Genomic DNA, 21106 nt, shown 5'->3' with positions numbered 1-21106 from the left:
ACTCGGTGAGGACTCATGACATAGCGAATGACCATGGGGACCCTTTCTAAACTACTATTTCTAAATGAGCTAGAGACATGGTTTCAACTCCAAAATTTCTTTTTGTTTCTGGGATCCTGAAAATCACTTAAAATGTTAGGATTTCACAAATAAAGGTCAAACCTGACTTTCACCAACCCTATGGGGACACATGGCAAATTCTTTTAATATTTATAATATTTATACCCCCATTCCATTGAAATACTCCTCCTTCTATTATATAAATTTTTTTTTCAGCTATAAAGACCTCATATTTACTTTTATCACTCGTTGTTGTATATTACAGGTGAAATAATTAAAGTAGCCACCAGGTGGCGCTTCCATAGTTTTTTTTTTTTATGTTTTGATGCTCCTCTTGCCTGTCTTAAGTTTGTTTTGGCCATTTAATGTCACAAATGTTTTCTGATTCTGCAAGGGTGGACAAGCTGGTTTAAAGAGAGTAGCTCTGCTCCATAAACAGACCTGCTATGCCCTATCCTCCACTCAAACTCAGACTACTGACATCACAATAAAACCGCTGATCATATTTAGACCCTATATACCCTCATTGATAAACATATAAAAGAATATACATGCTTTTTATTTACTTTCAAAAAGCTTTAGTGTATATTTGACACAAGACTGTTCTACAAAGCTACTGAAAGTAATGTAAAGGGCATTTTAATGACTTTTTAATGAACACAGGACTTTGTATGCTGTGCAAAATGTAAAAACAAAATGCCAATTAGAATTTGGCTAAAACTCATTTTGAGTTGTGTGTTTGAACCAAGTGCACTCCATACCAGCGAGGTGGGGTCCGGTCCACTTACAAAACAAGAATTGAATCAATAATATAACACACTATCTTGCATGCAGAGTTCTGTAAGCTTCTCCTACATGTCGAGAGGAAAACTAAATATAATGCAAAGAGGCTGAATTAGGCCAGTTTATCAAATTTAAAACCAAAAATAAGCAATTAAATTTTGGACACATCTAAACATAGTGACCCCTCTCATATTATCAAGTGCCAAGAGATGAACAAAAATGGACACCCACTTACCCAGCTGAGTTCACAAACCTGTTCCACCAAAGCATCAGGAACATAACCAACAACTCAACTAGATTACACCACAGCTTAAACAAAACTACATCATCTATTTTCCAATGGATGATGTAGTTTTATTTAAAAACTTCATGTTTTGTTGCTCTAAATCAACCGGACACCATAGCAGATTATTTGAGCATGGTTACGGATCGGCACAGTACAGACTGAGTGCGCACAGCCTTGCCATTGAAAACAGGTGACAAAGGAAAACCTGGCTCCCTGTAGAGCAAAGGATCTCACTGATTGCACCCTTAGTGAGCCTAAAACAGAGCCAAACTTCCTCACTTAACATGTCAAATATATAAACATTTGGAAAATATATTTCCAAAGAATATATATAAGAACCAAAAAAATAGGTTTTCTATAGCTCTCAGATTAAATTAAATTACCAGTCCTACTAGGAGAAGACACTAAGAGCTGTGAGCAGGCAGCAGTCTGTGTTGCTTCCATAAGCGGAGGGACAGTGGTGACAGCAGTCACCTGCACCTTGTACTTGTTTTGTTAATTTTTTCTTTGTTTCCTGTCGGTATTGTTCCAACCAACCTTTGACTTGTAGTACTTTATATATTCTAGTTCATTCAGGAAATGCCACAGAAGCAATGGTGTTTACATTGCAGATTAACTTTATTATCACAACTCATCCATATACAAATTCATTTGTCCTGGCTCTTTGCTTCCTTCTCCTTCACCTCTTTCTCTTACTTCCTACAAACCTGTCTGTCTCTGCCGACCTCGATTTCTCTCTACAAACTTTTCTCTCTCTTTACCTCTGTTTCTTATTTTAAAAAGGTTCAGGAGCGCTTTCTCTTTCTACACACCCATCTATCTCTCCCTACATAGTCTCTCTCTCTAATATACATACCTGTCTCACTCTCTAATCTACATACCTGTCTCACTCTCTAATCTACATACCGGTCTCTCTCTACATACCTGTCTCTCTCCTTTCTACATACCTGTCTCTCTCTACATACCGGTCTCTCTCTACCTACATACCTGTCTCTCTCATTTCCTACATACCTGTCTATCTCTACATACATACCTGTCTATCTCTCCTGCAAACCTGTCTCTCTAAAAACCTTTCACTCTCTCTACAACCTGTGTCTCTCTCTACCTCCATTTCTCGAACCACCCATGACCCACTACCAAATGTTCTTTAGGATAAAAATTTAAATTACATCACTCAATGAAATAATAGTCAGAGCATGTTGACATATTAAATTTGAAAACAAAAGAGCTATAACAATCTTAATAAAATGTCTTTGCATGCTCAGATATGAGCTGAATTGAAGTTAGCGCTGTACCTAGTTGTGGGATTGTAGAAGAACTTAGATGGCAAAAAGAATTATGTTCAGTGATTACAATTTAGATTTCCATTAGTTATTTTCTAGGCGCTTTAAAGTGTCAATGCGGTTCTTCACATAGAACTTAACTGCCTTCCAGCTCCTTCCCCTAAGCACCTCTGAGGATCCCTTGATAGATGCTTCACACTGGGCTTTGCCAGGAACCCTGCCAGAGTTGATGTTGTCCATGAGATTGATCTCCACATCCTGGACCTCCTCTGTGCTCCACTTCTTTCTCGCCATTTTTGATGAACCTTAGACAAAGTAAGGCCAATCAATGTAAAATTGCTTGCAGAGTTTAAAGATTAAAAATCTAAAATGATGGGTGTCTGGACAGTAGTAACTAGGTGGTTTCTATTGTCGTGCTAATAATAATAATAATAATAAGTAATTTAGACTGAAAAAAAAAAAATAAAAAGTGTGGTTGTTACAAGGGGACTAGATGGCAACTAGATGGTTGCTAGATGTTACCTCATAACCACCTAGGGCTGCACAATAGAGACACAGCACATCGCGTCATACTCCCACCAGAGAGGAAAACATCTTTCCGCTCTACATCGACTTGTATTGGATGAAGGTGCCTCATCTTCAATTTTGTCTGCTAGGCAAACCGAAACAGTCCTAAAAGCTGCTGTGTGGTGATATTTACTACCAACAATGTATAGAACCCAGAACCTAAGTTTTCATAAGTTGTGGAACCGAAAAACTGAGCTTTTATGATGACAAAAGTGGATATATACGTGAGGAATCAGCAGAGAATGGTTAGACTGTGGGATTCTGACACTAAGCTAACAATATGCCCAATGTTACGTTTGCAGCAAGCATTTTATTAACAAGTCAAATATCCAAATGTCAGTTTTAGACTAACTACAGTCTGTAAGGTAAGCTAACACAGGTAATGTTGGACATAACTTTAGTTTAGTGTCAGGATTCAGTCTTCCCATTCTTCCTGCTGATTACTCATGTTTCTGTTGTTTGCTAGAAAGGCGGAATAAAGAGGAAAACCTTGACACAACACAAGTAAACGGAGGGCAGAGAGCTGTTTCCCCCCTGGTGGGGGCGGGACTTAATCGCTTCCGTCTCTATATGGAGAAAAAAAAAAAATAAATGCTTTTCTTTTTGTCACAATATACATTTTACTTAAATTTAAAATTCATGATGATGTAATATTTTGTTGGGGTCTTTTTCCTATATCTGAAAAACATGATTTGTAGGCCAGGGTATCTCTGTTTCTTCAATCTACATATTGCACTTGGCCATATTGTGATTTTGATAATATTTTTGATTAATTTTCAGCCCCATAAGTCCCTAACAACTACTTAGCAAAAACCAAGCAATGCTCTACCAACCACCTGGTTGGTACTGCACTCCCTTTTTAGCCTTGATCTGGCTGCAAGTAAGTACCAGTTTCATTTACTTACTGACAAAATCAGCTTTATATCACATAGGACTACGTAAATAACATGAGACATTTGTACATAGCTGACCAGATCCCTTTTAGTTAAGCTCACATGCAAATTCACAATTACTTTTATGGCTTTGTAAATCATTGTCCAAAACCAATTTTTACGTTAATCTTGATTGCTATACCTATGTGAGTACTGACGAAAAATAAAAACAGGCCAAATCAGTGCTAGCAACACAGAGCTGCTGCAGCTAATGCCCAGAGCTCCCACTGAGCTAAAAGCGGCAGTTTGGGGCATAAGATAAAGTGTGTGAGAGTGCCTTTGTGTCTCTTAACAGACACAAAATGCAATTAAAATGTCTGTACAACATGAACAGGGCCCTTACATGACAACTAGATGCATTTGTGTTCAGCCCAGCCTCTGTAATAATCATCACAAAGCAGTTCCCTGTGTATTTGTAGCATTTATATCCATTTTGTGTGTGATCCATCTAGCGTTGGTGGTAGGAGTCTTGTCTGTGTTGATTGTTGTGGTTTCCTTAGCCGGGCTAGCAGGCCCGGCCGGCGTTCAACTTCTGCTTCCTGCCTGCCCTCCTGGCTTACCGTGGCCGACAACAATCCAGTGGCGCCCGCTGGTCTGGTGGAGGTCTTCCAGAAGACCATTCAAGCCTTTGCTGTGAAAATTTTATTTTATTTCCCCTCAAAAATAGGTAATTGAGCACTGTAGTGGTTATGACCATATTAATGACTATGTTACTACATGGAAAAATAAATGATGCCTGTTTCTTGTGCAATGTAACAACCTTACTGAAGGCTAGCTCTAGCTCCATAGTTACATTACTCCAAGCTTCTTCCTTTGTGAACACCTCCGCTTTTCACTCTTCACACACGGCGCTCCTCCAACCTGCACACTGTTTACCTTTTCCTGCTACAACTGAATTCAAAGCGGGACTTTGCTTGCGAGACTACAGCTAGCCGTCTGTAACACTATTTTACTGTACAAGGCAAACATAATTTGGTCCGTTTCCATGTAGTTACATAGTCACTAATATGGTCATAATCACTACAGTACATTTACAGTACTACTACTACATTTTGAGGTGGGAAATAAAAATTTTGCAGCGAAGGCTTGAATGGTCTTCTGGAGGACATCCACCAGACCAGCGGGCGCTCGTTGGATTGTTGTCGGCCAAAGGGAGGGCGGGAAGGAAGCAGAAGCAGGGGCCGCCCGGCCGGGCCTGCTAGCCCGGCTAAGGAAACCACAAAAATCAACACTGGCAAGACTCCTACTCACCAACGCACACAAAAATGGATATATATGCTACAAATACACACAGAACTGCTGTGTGATGATTATTACCAAATAATTATATTAATAATATTCCTGGCTGAACACACTCACTCATCCCAGGCGCAGCTAGCAGCTAAGAGGATAGGTGAATTTAAACAATGGCTAAGTTGTTAACGCATCTTGTTGTCATGTAAGGGCCCTGTTCATGTTGTACAGATGTTTTAATTGCATTTTGTGTCTGTTAAGAGGCACAAAGGCACTCTTTATCTTATGCCCCCAAAACTGCCGTTTTAGCTGAGTGGGAGCTCTGGGCGTTAGCTGTATTAGCTCCGTGCTGCTAGCACCGAATCGGCTCATATTTTTTTGCTATCGACGGTACTCACATACAGTAGGTATAGCAAGATTAATGTAAAAATTGCCAGGAGTTCTCCTTTAATACTATTGATTACAGAAAAATGCCATATCATTAAATACCAAATTTAAGTACCGGAGGAGTAGGCCAAATCCATCAGTGGTAGTCAGCCAAATTTGTATATTTTCTGAAAATGGCTCAGAAAAGTATTGGTCTAGAGTTTAAGATGTTGGGTCTTAAAGTTCAATGAGGCTGTGATTAACCTAGAGTTTTAAACAAGCGCAAATTTACAATAGCTGCGACCACTTAGTGCTGTGGAACCGGTACCAGGTCCGTCGGACTTAACAGGTTAAAACCAAGACAATTTCCCCCACTACTGTTATTGTCAGACCAAGTTGTGCATTGGATTGTATGTGAACTTACAAATACACTTTCTGCTCTCTTGAGTTCAGGAACACTTATGTCCTCCTTTTCAGGGACGGAACTTAGTTCAAGGATCACTGTAGAGTCAGAAGAGCTCTGGTCCATTTCCTGGGGATCAAATACAAAAAAAAACAATTATTGTTGTTAGATAAACTAAATGTATGCCATTTACTTATTGATAATTTTCTGTTAAAACTAATTGATTTTAGAATTCCTCTCCACTACATTCCATATTAGTATTACTATACACCACATCTAACGTTACCTAGTATAACCTGCTAAACTGACTGACTCTACTCAACCTTTTGGTGACCTTTTAAAATCTGTAATCTTTGACACTGATGATGATGATGGATAAAGCCTAACAAACATTTTTTTCCAGATTAACCTAATGATGAAAATGTGACATATTATGGTGGGATTCATGTAGGCTTATTATTACTTGAGATTATGTACAACTCTGTGATTTTATAAAACAAAATCTATAATACAATGACTTACACAAAGCAAAACCTTACTTGGAAAAATATGAAACCTACGACTCAGGCTAAATACTGGATCATCCTGCAATGGCCCACTTAAGCCAGTTATGATGCCATGTTGTTCAATAAAAACATGATGCAGAGAGAGGAAGGGATTGCTAGGTGTGTTTGCTTAAAAAGTAGGAAGTTTACATTGGCATGACAGAAAGGTAAGCTATGTTTGATTTGTGTTGCAGGCTAGTTAACTTACGGCGTGAGTTTAAGCAGCAGCCATAATGAACCGATAACATGTATGAGGGCCTATGGCAAGAATGCTGTGACTGAATGATTACAGTTGCTAAGTATAATAAAACATAATGCTAATGTTACTAGCTGCAGCTCTTCTTATGGTGCTGTTCGGGTTTCTTCCTAAGGGGAGTTTTTCCTCGCCACTGTCGAACTTCTTGCTCTTTAAGAATTGTTGGGGCTTTGTAAATTATAGAGTGTGGTCTAGATCTAATCTGTAAAGTGTCTCGAGATAACTCTTGTTATGATTTGATACTATAAATAAAATTGAATTGAATTATGATGCTGCTGAACTTTTCTCATAAACTTGTAGCTGATGATCACATTATTATTGAGGGTGCAGTTATAGGCAGTCATTACAGGTAGCTGTTGGACTGTTTACATTTTCCACTTTAAAAATACATACACAGGAAAACAACATTTAAACAAATAGCTAATATTTCTGCCTTGCCGCAGTAATTTATAACTATGAAGGTAAATATGGTGCAAAACGTGAGAGAAAATGGTCCACCTATTGAAAAATATTCACACAAAAGAATTTCACAAATGTGTAGATTGATTTTTACAGATACAATGATAGCTGCAAACTTGTAATGCAACATTTACCCATCATTATTTAATATAAATAATAATAATATATAAAAATCAGTAAACGTTGCATTACAAATTTGCTACTGTCATTGTATCTATGGTAAAATAAATCTACACATTTGTGAATTAATATTACATTCAGATCACGGTTTTGAGAATGTTTTCTATGAGTGACGATCTCAATTTCAAGTTCAGATTTTTTATGTTCTCTGGAAGCTGGTCCAAAGATCGACACCATAGTGGTTAAAAGCTGCTTCCCCCTGTTTTGTTCTGACAGTAGGTTTCAGTAGTAGTTGCTTATGTTTTAATCTAAGGTGTCTTGGTTGAGAATGTTGTTGGAATATGTCATGCAGGTAGTTCCCATGGAAGGTCCCATCCCCTTTAGTGTCTTAAAACTAACAGAAGAGCCTTAGAATCAATTCTGTATTAAATTGGGAGCCAGTGTAAGGACTTTAAGACTGGCGTAATATGATCTGTTCTTTTTGTTTTAGTAAGGATCCTGGCTGCACTATTCTGTACCATTTGGAGAGGTTTTAAAGTCTTTTTAGGGAGTCCAGCACATTGCAATAATCAATCCCACTAGAAATGAAAGTATGTATGATTTTTCAAGATCCTCCTTTGAAATATATTCTTTTAGTTTATTGATATTTTTAAAATGAAGGTATAATGATTTTATGACTGTTTTAATGTGACTGCTAAAATTTAAGGATACCAAGGTTGTTTTTTACCACTTTCTTTGCTATTAAGCCCTTCCTTTAAAGCAAGGTAGAAAGTTTGCATCTTTCCTCCTCATTTCCAAAAACTACCATCTCAGTTTTATTTTTGTTAAGCTGGAGGAAGTTCTGTGACATCAAGTATCTATTTCTTCAAGGCACTGTCAGAGAGTGTTAATGGGGTTATAGTCATTAGTAAAGATATGACAGGAGATAAATGTTTACAACAGAACTTAAATAGATCAAATTGAAGCGTTATAGAGCATCAGGGTAATCTCATTTGGTAAACTATAAGATGGCAGCCATAGAATGTTGAGGATGTTTCATACATTGCATTGTTTGATGTGTGACAGTGCATGACAGGGTTTTCCTGAGATTTCAGAGCGCTTAGGTGCAATGACGTCACACATTCATTTGCATATTGGTGATGTCATTAAACAGTTATTTTTGCAAAAGCTTAGCCGAGTTGTTGTTGGTTGCAGCTAGGGAAAGATCATTAGAAGCAAAACTTGGAGGAGCTTGTCACTAAAATGAGAATAGCTTGTCCACCTTAAAGGTCAGCCCACGGTTGGTGAGTGAACCTTAGCTAAAGTTGTCGCTAGCTCTGTGCGGGCTGGCTAACCGTTTCACTTTAAACCAGCAGGTAGCAAGCAGGACAGGGAACTTGGCTTGGGTCTTGAGGAGTTATAGCAATTACCAACAGATATACTGTACACAGACTAAAATTCTACATTCACATCTATTATGCAAATGATTATTAACTTTATACTCACAAACACAAGTCCCTATCTTTTCACCTCTCTTTTCCACCACACACTATCTAATGTGTGGGCTGTACCTGGGGCTGCGTGTGCAACATGCATGGTGTGTGTGTGGTTGTGACACTGTTTGTGTCCATCATACAGCATGTGTCCAGAAGACAACAAGCAGGAGCCCCTCCTGTTCATCGGCTTCTATACAGTCTATGTTTGCAGTCCAGATGATGTCCAAATTGTTTTTTATGTTTATACGCTTTGGCCCTGCCCTAAGCTCTATAATGGCAGAGATAACCCTGCATGAGACTCAGAAAGTTGGATTTATCAACAAAAATGCAGGTGGAATACTCGTACTATTGGGCCCTTTGCCATGCAACACATCAACTTTCTGAGTCTCATGCCCCAAACCAACACTGATTTCCATGACAATATTTCCAAACAAACATTCTATAGCAGACATTTAATGTGTACCAGCAAAATGACCAAAAAGAGATCATTAAGTGCAAATTCATATTACGAGTTGTCCTAATTATCACTTTACTGACCTGAAGAATTGAAAGGGCTGTCACGGTGACCATGAATGGTTGTCAAATCTTCTTCCTGCAAGTCATATCATATATCATATTAGTCACACATTTTAGCTGCATTTCTCCAGTTTATTAACAGTAGATTAGGCAGTGCGTGTCACATGCACCATCAAAGGGTAGTATAACACTGTATGTCCATATTTTTCGATAAAGGATGTTTTTTTATATGGGAAAAGTACAACATATTTATCTCTCTGGAGAAAATAGTTCCCCAGCCACCTCTCCTTCTGTAGTCACCACTCCTTCTCCTCAACACCCCCCACCCCCCCACACACAGCACTATCTGATTCTGACTATAAGACACATGTTGCAGCACACTTCATTTCAGCTCAGTATCAGTGCATTTAACATTATTGCAGCCATCTCTCTTGATTTATACTTTTGTTTAAACCCCCCCTCCACCCCACACACACATACGTATGGTAAAAGTTGCAAAATGGCGACAGGTCACGGCATGTGCGTTACTAAATAGCTGACCTGGTCCTGAGAACCACACCTGCTACTGTCCTAAACTAAGGTTTCCATTTGACACGGCACGGCACAATTTACTGTAAACTAAGATGGTGTTGGTTTATAAACTGTAATGTTAGCTGCCATTAAACTAGCTAGCATTAACTTATTTGGCTGACAAGATATAAGTTAGCCTTCTAACATTTTACTTTCAAATTAATCTATAAGAGTTGGTTTACATGTGATAACAGTACAAATCTATTTTAAACAGAATTGTAAATGGTTTAAATGGCAGTAAAATCAATTTTAGACTCACCATCTCTCCCGATCCATGACTCCAGCCTGCTCTCGTCCATGCAGTGAAGATCTGGCGCTTGAGTTCACAGCTTACGTGAGGGGGGGCTGGACACCATGGGGACTCCGGCACACACACTTGCCACATGGCGGAGTGGGGATGGGCGTGGTCGGGATGGGGACTTGAACATGACATCGTGTGTAACAGTGTTTTCTTTTAAGCGGGCGTCAGTAGCTCAATTTGAGACAACAATCGAAACCAAACGAACCCTGAAACCTTTCAGCATATAAACAGACAGAATGCTTTTGGCTTAACTTGAAATAAAAATAATTATTTTTTAATTTATTATTAGTTAGTTTTTTTTCCTCAAAATTAAGCCAATGACAAGTGTACATACTAAATGGATACATTTTTCCTCATTAGCAAAAATTAATAATTATAATAAATATTCATAACATTCTTCAAAATATCTGTATATGCTTGTGCATGTCAGCGTGCTCTTATCTGTTCAGTTGATATTTGAGTTCACACCACGTCAAACTCACCTAATGTAAGGGGAGGGCCTGGACACATGGGGGACCCTAAACACACCTCATGTTCGCCACATGGTAAAGGCATGGCCAGAGTGGGGATGGGCGTGGTCAGGATGGGGACTTGAACATGACAGATTGTGTGTAACAGTGTTTTCTTTTAAATGTGGTAACATTAGCTCAATTTAAGACTACAATTTAAACCATACGCTACAAACCCTGAAAGTTTTTAGCATATAAGCGAACAAATATTTGGCATTATTTGAAATTAATTTCTTCATTATTAGTTTTTTTATACTAAATTAATACATTTTCTCCCCATCAATACAAAATTAATTAATAATAATTATTATACATATTTTTATCTTACATGTACATAACATTCATCAAAATATATTTCATATATTGTAGTTCTGATTCTCAACTTTATAACGCAGCTCCCTCTCTTCAATCTCTCTCTAAATCGCTGCACCACAAACCCTGGTTGCAGCGCTCGTTGAGCCACCGTCTAAAACTGCCATTTCCACCAGCTGACAGTTTGTAAACAGAAATAAATGCATTATGGATCATTTTATTTCTATAGTTTGTAAGCTCACTCGACCAGCTGACTTCTGTTGAAACAGAAGATGTCTCTAACGTTTTAAAACCAGCCTCTGGAGTCTTGACCAGCTGAGTCGCAGCAACACCATTAGCTGGTTTGTAGACTGCTGAAACTGCAATGTTCTAAAACAGTTGTGTCTCGTTGCCAATCTTTGGTCTAAACTCTTCTATAATATATTAGAAACTTCCAATTTGATAAAGTCAGTGTTTATCAGACCACAAATGAGACAATTATTAGAACAACACAGAATCTCTCACTTGTTACTCAAAATTGTCATGAAAATATGAAATACCATAAGTATGTCAAAATACACTGAAAGGGGCCTTTAAGATGTCCTGTTTGATTTAGAATTTGAGTGAAAAAAAATGTAATGTGCTGAGAGCAAGCGAGCAATTCGGCAATTCTGAGAGGTGCATGATGCCAGGGGTAGAGCAGCGCCTGGTTGGGCGACACTGCTCTCAATGGATTGGCCAGCGCGGAAGCGATTTTGCCCGGCTTTTATGTGTAGGCAGCTTTAAGCAGTCTGGACCATAGAAATTATATGGTTTTGGTATTGTTATTAATACATGAGCTTAAAGTTTTCAGAATTGTATTCATAGTTCCCTTTAGGCCTTACAGCTTTTTAAAGTTAATTACAAAAAGTAACAATATATTCATCATTGTTAGCTTATACTATATTATCTATATGTAAATGAAATGTAGGGATAAGATGCAGATCTGAAGCAACATCAAAGTATCCATGGTGAGAAAAAAAGGGAGAATGGATGGCAAGCAATAAAGCTGAACTGCACCAAACCTTCAAATGAGCTTGAATATCAGGTATGATAGTCCAGCAATGAGGTGGCATAACTAAAATATCAAAACCATATTATAAAAGGTTGCTCAAATCAAGCAAACTGATTTGTTCTGGTTCATAATAGTGATATAATAACAACCACATACAAAAGCTATAATTAGAATTCCTTTGAACAACAAGTATCACTCCAAGTTTGAGATACAACATTACACAAACTGATAGCTGGTGCAACGGACAAAAGCTGTTCATCTGCACACACACTGCCATGAAACAGAGTTGGTTGGCGAAGTATCTATATACTGTATATATTTAGAATATTTTCCCCGCTTTATTTTGCCATCAGACAGCCCTTTACTAAAAGGAATGGAAGTTGTTGTCTATGCTCTCTTGAAAGCCTTCTTCATTGATAAACACAGCAATTTTAATCTAGCAGAAAACAGGAGTTGCTCTTCTACCACTGCAGCCAGCAGTTAGTTGCTTGTCTAGTTCTGTCTCGATTGTTAAGTTAGTTTTTGTTATTGTGTGCCTTTTCATTAGCTTTATGTAAAAAAAAAAAGTCTGTGCTAGGCTAACATTATCTGCCCTGCTATATGTTGTGCCTTTATCACAACATACTATGGCCTGTTGTAGCTATTACTTAAGTATTAAAATATCTTAATCATCTCTTAAATAATTATAAATATAATGAACACATATTTAATGCATTAGTCTTTATTGAAAATGTATAGCATAAAATAACGTGAGGTTTTGTTTGGAAATAACCTCAAACTGAATTCATGCCAAACTGTCTGTTCCTCTGGGCCTCTCTGCTTCAGAGGTCACAACCAGGTCAGTTGAGACATTGGGTGGGGAGGGAGGACTGCAATCTGCACCTGCACTACTGCTGCATTCAAGGGAATATGGAAATTGCAATTTTACTGACCCTGACTGGTCATGTTTTTACTAAAATGGAGGACTGCAGATTTTTTTTTTTTGCAGTTATTTTAAGACAATTTAGCTCTTGCTGAGTAATTCAATGCATCCTCTGACCTGGATGACTGAGAACACACTTTAAATTATGGATTTGACTTTTCTGTTTGTGAAATTTACCTCAACATGAAGACCCATAGTTCTGTAATATCCAGGCACACCTGAACACACAGTTAGAAACATGCTTGTTTGTTTAAACCTAAACAGCCCAAGTTATGAAGGATACAGATGCAGCAGCATGATTAATCCATGTGAAACATATTACATTTTTAGCAAACTAGGTTGGGCTGAGTGTAAAAAAAAAAAAAATCTGGGCTAGGGTAAGTAATGATCTTATCAAACAGAATATACAGATTTCTTTGTAAGCAATAGCAATAGCAGGGCTTAAGGGTTATAAGGGGTTTGTGGACTGCAGATGAAAATTAGCCGATGCGGCTAAATCTAACACATTACATGTTGGACATTGTACTCATGTTGATTAATGTGCACTGTCCTTTTAAATAAAATATAAATCTATATATATTATATATATACATACAGTTATTTGTTAATGAGGGGGTGAAACATAGATATGGTAGCTTTCAACCAATGAATGATTTATGAAACTGGATAATGCAGCTGAGTCTGGCCAAGTCCTGAGTCCTGTTTAACCTTACCAGAAGCAGGAAGTATGCTCTTTCAGCCTTTTGCAGTGGTGTTGATTTTTGCATCCCACTTCAGATCCTGGGATATTGTGTATTCTTGAATGTGTGTCCCAGTGGTGACTACTGAGCCAAGAATGTTAAAGAGGATAGGTAAAGGTCCCAACTTTTCCAAACTTAAATATATTACAGAAGTTATAATTATGAAATAGGCTATATATATTAAAGCCTACCTTTTATTTTTGCTCTCTATCAAAAGAAAAATATGTTGTATGCTGTAAATCAAGGCCCAAACGCACTGAAAGCGATAATTGACGCAGTTCTTTTGACCTGCCTTATTTGACCTGCCTCATTTGATGCTTCCATGGCACACTGCAGGCATCAGATTTTAAGCGCCAACACCACAGAACCAGCAGTATTGTAGAAAAGGTCGCTATTTAGGCAAAGGTTTTGTATGTTACAGATCCCCCATCAGTAGAGGCATTGTACTTTTTGTGCCACAACGGACATTTAATTTTTATATTAAGAAATATTTAAGTTGCATTCATTCAATTTCACTTTTTATAATGACTATAAGCTACAGAACAAGTTTATAGTCCAGATTATGGATACATGACCACTGCATCAATCCTTCCCATTTTTTTTTTCAGCTCATTTGTAAATGCCATCACAATGATTACTGGGCTTTTAAGAGAAACTTTCACTCAGTTGCCGTGACATTTTTGAATGGTTTAGGTGCACAGAAGTATGAGCTTGATTCACACAATCATAAACATCCCTCGTGTTTCACCATCAACAAAAATAAATAGAAGGCTGTTTGTAGAAGCGGATCTGTGTGGGCGTATACACACAACTATCATGCTGCTCTCACAGCTGGTGTGGCCAGTTTCACAGCAATAAACTATGATCACAGTCAGTGAGACAGCTAACAGACTAGAGTAGACTAACGCTTTTGTTGCGTATTGGCCATTTAAAACCTTGGGTGTACTTCAAAGCAGCGCGTGTCAGATGCTTTTAGTGCATTTGGAACTTTAAGCTCAAACTTTTGCCACGGAAGCTACTGTATTAGAAGGATACTCCTGAAAATTTAAAAGTGCTGGAATGTGGAGCGTCTGATACTTGTAGAATGGGGTTATTATCTTGAACCTTTGCCTATCGTCTTTAAGGGCAGATGGAGGGTGCTCAGGGGGCTCTTCCTGAAGTCCGCAATCATCTCCAATGTCTTCTGAGCATTTAGTTACAGGTTGTTGTGGCTGCACCAGGATGCCAGCTGCTTGACATCATGTCTGTAAGCTGACACATCATTGTTGGATATAAGCTTTACAGGGGTCCTGGAGGGGCAGTCAGTAGTGTATAGAGAGTAAAGCAGGGAGAGCACACTGCACTGTAGGGCTCCAGTGCAGAGACATGGTCAGTGATATGTGTGCTTTCTGAGCCTAAAATGATGTTTCCTATTCGTATTTTGGAAATATGTGGCCAGATGGGAAACCCCATCTCCAGCATAACGGTTTTGGGTTAAATTCCACTGCGATACATCAACCAATGTGTCCCTGAGCAAGACACTTAACCCCTAGTTGCTCAGGGCGTGCAACCTCTGACATATGTAGCAATTGGAGGTCACTTTGGAAAAAAAGCGTCCTCTAAATGACATGTAATGTAATGGAACTGTAATCCACAAATCGAACCTTTGCAAGGTTACTAGGTCTGGTTATATAGTTATATTAGATGAATGAGGAAATGAAGATATTAGGCACAGGCGTTTGACATGATGAAGATGTTGCATGCATGGTTAGTAGCCTATATTACCAAGTTTCTAATGGTATGAAACAAAACTATGAAGAAATAACTGAGCAAGAACATTTAGAGATGCATCTGAAGGGCCAATATAGTGAGGTGTGTTTTTACAGTTTCATAACCATTTGTAAATAGATTCATTAATTCACTAGTATAGTTGATGGATCATCAGGATAAAAACATTTTGAAAATCAGTAATCCTATCTTGATAATTTAGGTCTATAAACAGGTAACTGGCAAAGTAAATACAGTTATAGTATTATAACAGAAAGATAAACTAGCTATCTGCAATATAATTACAGTAAAATGTAACATTTAACTTAACTAAGGCAACAAGATTTGTTCATAATTCTCTTGTTATGTTAGACAATGAATAGCCTCATTTTAGTTACAATTGCAAATTAAACAAAAAGAAAAAACACATTCTAGGAAATGTTTAAGCAGAGATAGCTTTTCAAGTGGAATTGAATAGGCGGTTAAATTGATTTTATGTTAAACCACTAGATATTGATCAAATTGTAGGACTTTAATTTTAAGTATTCTGAGTTTGAGTTACTATGGCTGAGCTAACAGAAAGTTCAAATTGTATTATGCTGTAATACCATCTCCCACCAGGAGGGGGGCGCATCATTGACTGAGTTAAATTTTCATTATGCTGCAATACCATTTATTACCAGGAGGGCGCATGTGCGCAAAAAAGTTCACACACTTGCAATACCACCGTTTGCCAGTAGGATGTCAGCGTCTTACACACACACATTTTTCTCATGAAAACCCCCAAAGAGGACTTTGGAGTTATTGATACTGGGCATATTAGGAAGCTGTTTTCTATGCTTTGAGAGGGGGTCTGCCGTGGGGACCCTGATTTTGGTCCCCCACCGTGACACGAGTCCCCACCGTGTGAGTGTGTATAGACATCATTACAGAACTCATCTTTGTACCGTGGTCACACCCCCAGGTAAAGTGTGAAGAGATAACATACAAACTCAATGGAAATACCCAAATAGACGAAATTTGTGTCATTCAAGCCATCGCCGTGTATTCGTGTGAGTTGAAATATTTGAACTGGAGAAAGAAATGTGTGTGATGCTGTGTCTTGAAAGAGTTTAGATCCTCCTGATGTCCTCACGTTGTTGAAGCAGAAATGGAGGAACAGATGATTGTAGCTGTCTGTAGCTCCTCATTATTTACAGACAGCAGATGCTAAAGAAGCTTTCTTTGGGAAGAGTAAAACTACCTAATAAGTTCTGAAATAATGTGTCTGTTGTGTTGATGGAGCTACAATGTTAGCCAGCAGCAGCAGTCCATTCAAAAACCATTTAGAAAACAATTTTAAAAGATTGTTTGATTGCTAACGTTAGCTCACAGACCTGTTAGCATCTTGTAGGCTACTTTTTACAAATCAGCATCATTATCTTGTTATTTCGACTCACATTTTTGTTTGTTTATTACAATTACAAACAGGAAATCTGAACCTCAAGAGCGCCTGAAAGGATGCTGTGTGTCAACTACAGCCTGGCCCCTGAAGACTGTATAGGAGGTTTTTGGTCTTCTGTGTCCTTGTTGGTGATTTATATGGTAGAAACTCATGCTACACACCATTATAATCCTTTTTCATGTATGTAATGAGAGGGTATAGTTGTCTATGTGAGTCAAGTATAGATGTGTGTGTGAGAGATGCTCATTTTTAAACAGTTAAGTGTATGGAGAGATACTGAAATTTGTGAAATCTGTAAAACAATAAACTTTTATCTTTACGTACAATAACAGAAGATGGAAATCATTTAAAAAACGTCTTAGCTATCTATGATTGATTGCTAACGTTCGCTCCAAACGCCATTGAAGAGACAGCCTTTGTTGTGTTTGATTGCTAACTTGTAGCCAGCAGCAGCAGTCATTTCAAAAACATTTTAGCCATCGATGATTGTTTGATTGCTAACATTAGCTGAAAACGCTGTTAGCATCTTGTAGGCTACTTGTCGCAAAGTGACGCATGCACGAGTATATGTCACATCTGCAGTAGACTCACATCAGGTAGTGACAACGGACAGGAAACCTGAAGTGTTGACGCCTGAACAGGATGCTAGTGTGTTAATGTGTGTGAGAGAGTATAGTAGTGTGATCTAGATCTATAGTAGATATGACCACAGGGATAGTTAAAAGAATTAAAAGTCACAGACAGACAGACAGACAAAAAGACTGATAGTCAGACAGACAGAGACATAAACAGACAGGTAGACAGACAGTAGTGTATGAAAGACAGAGTAGTAGACAGACAGATAAAAGAAAAACAGACAGGTTTGATCAATCAGGAAGACAAGTCCAATTCTCACTTCCTCATTGGCTAAAGGGGCCATTTTAAATTATCATTATCTGGTGGGCTTGCTGCTTTGAAAGTACAGCTAGCACCAACTCAGAGGAACAAGGAACATTTAAATCAAGCAGCAGAAACTTTAAGGAAAAAAACAACCTTGTTGGACAAAAACATTTATTCTTATTTTATTTATTTTCTTTTTCAAGTTCAGTTTTTCTTTGTGGAAGTATATGGTTATGAGGAAAACATTGCTATCTTTTTCACTGATACACTGCGGTGTGATCAGAGAATTGTGAGGGAAACTGACAATTTGGGACATGACATTTTGGAAAGATTAATTTCTGAGCTCAATGGTTATAATTATAATAATAATAATAATACATACGTTTTATATAGCGCTCTACATGGAACTCAAAGACGCTTTACAAACAAAAGAAACAAACAAACAAACAAACATACTCGGACGACTGAAGATCTTTGACCGAACCAGCGGGACCCGCCCGGACCAGCGACCCCAGCGGGACCCGACGGGACCTTAATTTCTATCATTTTACACGGGCTCGCGCTCCGAGTTGCGCGCAGCAGTGCAGAACATTTTAGTTAGGAGTGACAACGCTGAAATGAATGAAGATGAATGAATAGATTTTATTGATTGTTATCGAAATAGAACATAACCAACATACAAGTGCTCTCTGTGTTCACAAAAATATCAGAACAGGAAGGAAATAAACCACCATCCACACCAAAATGACTTCAGGTAGCGCACAACTGTCCTTACCCCAACAAGTTAAAGAAGAGGAGAGAAAAGATAAATACATTTAAAAAAAGATGCGCACACACACACACACACACACTCTCTCACAAACATTATCACACACACACACACAAACACAAACATACACAAACACACACACACACAAAGACACACAGACACACAATCACACACACACACACACACACACACACACACACACAGACCGACACACACTCTCTCTCTCAAAACACACACACACACACACACACACACACACACACCTGTTAGGGCTGAAACCGAATATTCGAATATTTGTTGGGTGGGTTGGTATTAGATTATAAAATTTGACATTTGAATATTCGTTTTTTTTATTTTGGTTTATTTATTTTCTGCATTTATCTCTCGTTCACACTCCAGTCCAGTTGGTGGCGGTAATGCACATTTAAGTTGGTTTGCCAACCGCCAATAAACTACAAAGAAGAAGAAGAAGAAGAAGAAGAAGAAGAAGAAGAAGAAGAAGAAGAAGAAGAGACGCCCACTTTGAGCATTTAGCGAGCTGGGCAGAGAAGCTAGCGGCGATAACAAGTGCGGAAATGGAAAACTGTTTCCCGTTTTTCCGTTGTGATTCGGCCAGAAACTTCAACATTGTGAGGTGAAGAGATCGTTTTGGAATATAAAGCTCGGATATTACATTTCCTCGGACTCTTGGGGATTTATGAAAATCAAGTTTTGGTCAAAATACCACTTTGTTGCTGAAAGGACAACAACAACAGGTATGCATGCTCTCTCGGCTGCTCAGATTACGGCTGAGTTGTTTTATTTTCTGTTACTTTGTAACAGTTGTGTACATGGCTGTATATTTTGAAGATTTAATGCTTTAAAGTTATGAAAATGCTCATGAGTGGAAGTTTTATCGAGGTTACAGCGACGCCCCAGTCACAAAGTGTCCCGTTGACGAGACGGTGATCCTCGAGAGGTTAAAAGTTTATTAATTCTGAACGCGTCTGGCCTGTCTATCTATACTGCACCAAATCGACACTGCACTCCCTTGTGAAGTCGTTTGGATGAAAGGTTCTCAAAATAATCAAATGCAAACAGACAGACAGACACATAGAGATTCCTGCCTTTATTAGAGATAATAATATGTTCAGCCCCTCTCCCGAAGATTCCAATATTCAATGCTCATTACCAAGCTCCGAAGCTCAAAAAATGGTATTCAGACCAGCCCTAACACCTATACACACATTATCACACACAAACACACACACACACACACACACACACACACACACACACACACACACACACACACACACACACACACACACACCCCGCCACCACAAATAGTTTTCTAATCTTTTGGAAAACACTGAAAAACAGGAACATATGGTCCAGGTTGAAAAACAGTAGTTACCCTTTAAAGTACAAAGTGATAAAATAATAAACTTCCTGTTAGAAAGGGGGCGGGGGGGTCTATGATTTAAAGGTAAACTTAATGTATAACAACCGTATGCCCCCACTACTCTGGAAGGATTTACATTCTTCCTACTTTCTTTCAGACACAATTATTCATTGAACAGTTTTTATTTATTTAGCTTTTTCTTTTTCACAGTGAAATACTTTGTGTCTTATATTTTAAGTTTTTGTATGTTGTTCGAAATAAAAGCATTAACTGCTGACAGACTCAGATTATTATTCTAAGTGTCTGACAACATTATAGAAAGGATCCCTACAGAGATAGACCTTTAAAACCTCTTTAAAGTGCCCATATTATGAAAAAAACACTTTTTCTGGTGATTTGGGGTGTTCTTTTGTGTCTCTGGTGCTTCCACACACATACAAACTTTGAAATATATCCATCCATGGTGTTCTGAGTGAGATACGGTTTCTGAATGTGTCCTGCCTTCAGTCTCTGTGATGTCACAGTCCAAAATGAGCTGGCTAACAACAACCGTTAGCTCGTAGCGTTAGTATGCTAACGCTAAAGCTAACGCTAGCATGCTACGTCGTTCTCAATAGCAAAGCACTACTACAACACACAAGTTCACCATAATCTACAAAAGAACTACTTCCATGTGCTCCCTCATTTAGAAGTCTCCCAGCTAATCCTGCCTTGTAACTGACCAAAGTTGGAGAAACAGGCTTTCTTTTACTGTCTCTAGAGTTAGCTAGCTGACATGATCTACATCTGAGCTACTGAGCATGTGCGAGTGCAATCAAAGATAGTACAGAAGAAGAAAAGAGGTCTCACTCTGTAGCTAAAACAGAAACCAGGTGAAAAGAGGATCTGCAGCAGTGAGAGAGAGCTGTGCAGTTCAACAAAAATATGGTGTTTTTTTAGAAATTAAACCATGTAAACCTATTCTGGTACAACCTTAAAATACAGTTATGAACCTGAAAATGAGCATAATATGGGCGCTTTAAGACCTTTCTGTTAAACCAGAAACAGCTCTGAGGTCACTAACACTAAACCCACCAGACTCCATTTAGAAAAACAGTACTTTTAGCGTGTATAGAGCCAGACTATTTTCACATGTAAATCAGTAAACTATGTGTTTATTTCAACCAAAACTAGGGTTGTGATGGTTGGAAAAGTGGAAAGACGACCGAAAACG

General features: G+C 38.3%; 1 protein-coding gene and 1 long non-coding RNA gene across 2 annotated transcripts in view; both read right to left on the bottom strand.

The window, feature by feature from the left end:
* Positions 1-2669: 2669 nt before the first annotated feature.
* Positions 2670-9415, bottom strand: LOC114555237 (uncharacterized). Its single transcript, XR_003692546.1, has 3 exons — positions 9306-9415; positions 5935-6042; positions 2670-2717 (listed from the first exon to the last, which is right to left on the bottom strand). It is a non-coding gene; the product is annotated as an uncharacterized LOC114555237 (long non-coding RNA).
* A 1202-nt stretch (positions 9416-10617) lies between these two features.
* LOC114556342 (antigen WC1.1) overlaps positions 10618-21106 on the bottom strand; it is a 29678-nt gene continuing 19189 nt past the window's right edge. Inside the window, exon 8 of the mRNA XM_028579243.1 lies at positions 10618-10745. Coding sequence (XP_028435044.1) covers positions 10618-10745 — 128 coding nt within the window. The remainder of the gene's footprint in view (positions 10746-21106) is intronic.

Source organism: Perca flavescens, chromosome 5 (assembly GCF_004354835.1).
Source record: "Perca flavescens isolate YP-PL-M2 chromosome 5, PFLA_1.0, whole genome shotgun sequence".
Lineage (NCBI taxonomy): Eukaryota > Metazoa > Chordata > Actinopteri > Perciformes > Percidae > Perca > Perca flavescens.
This window is presented reverse-complemented; position numbering and strand designations above follow the sequence as displayed.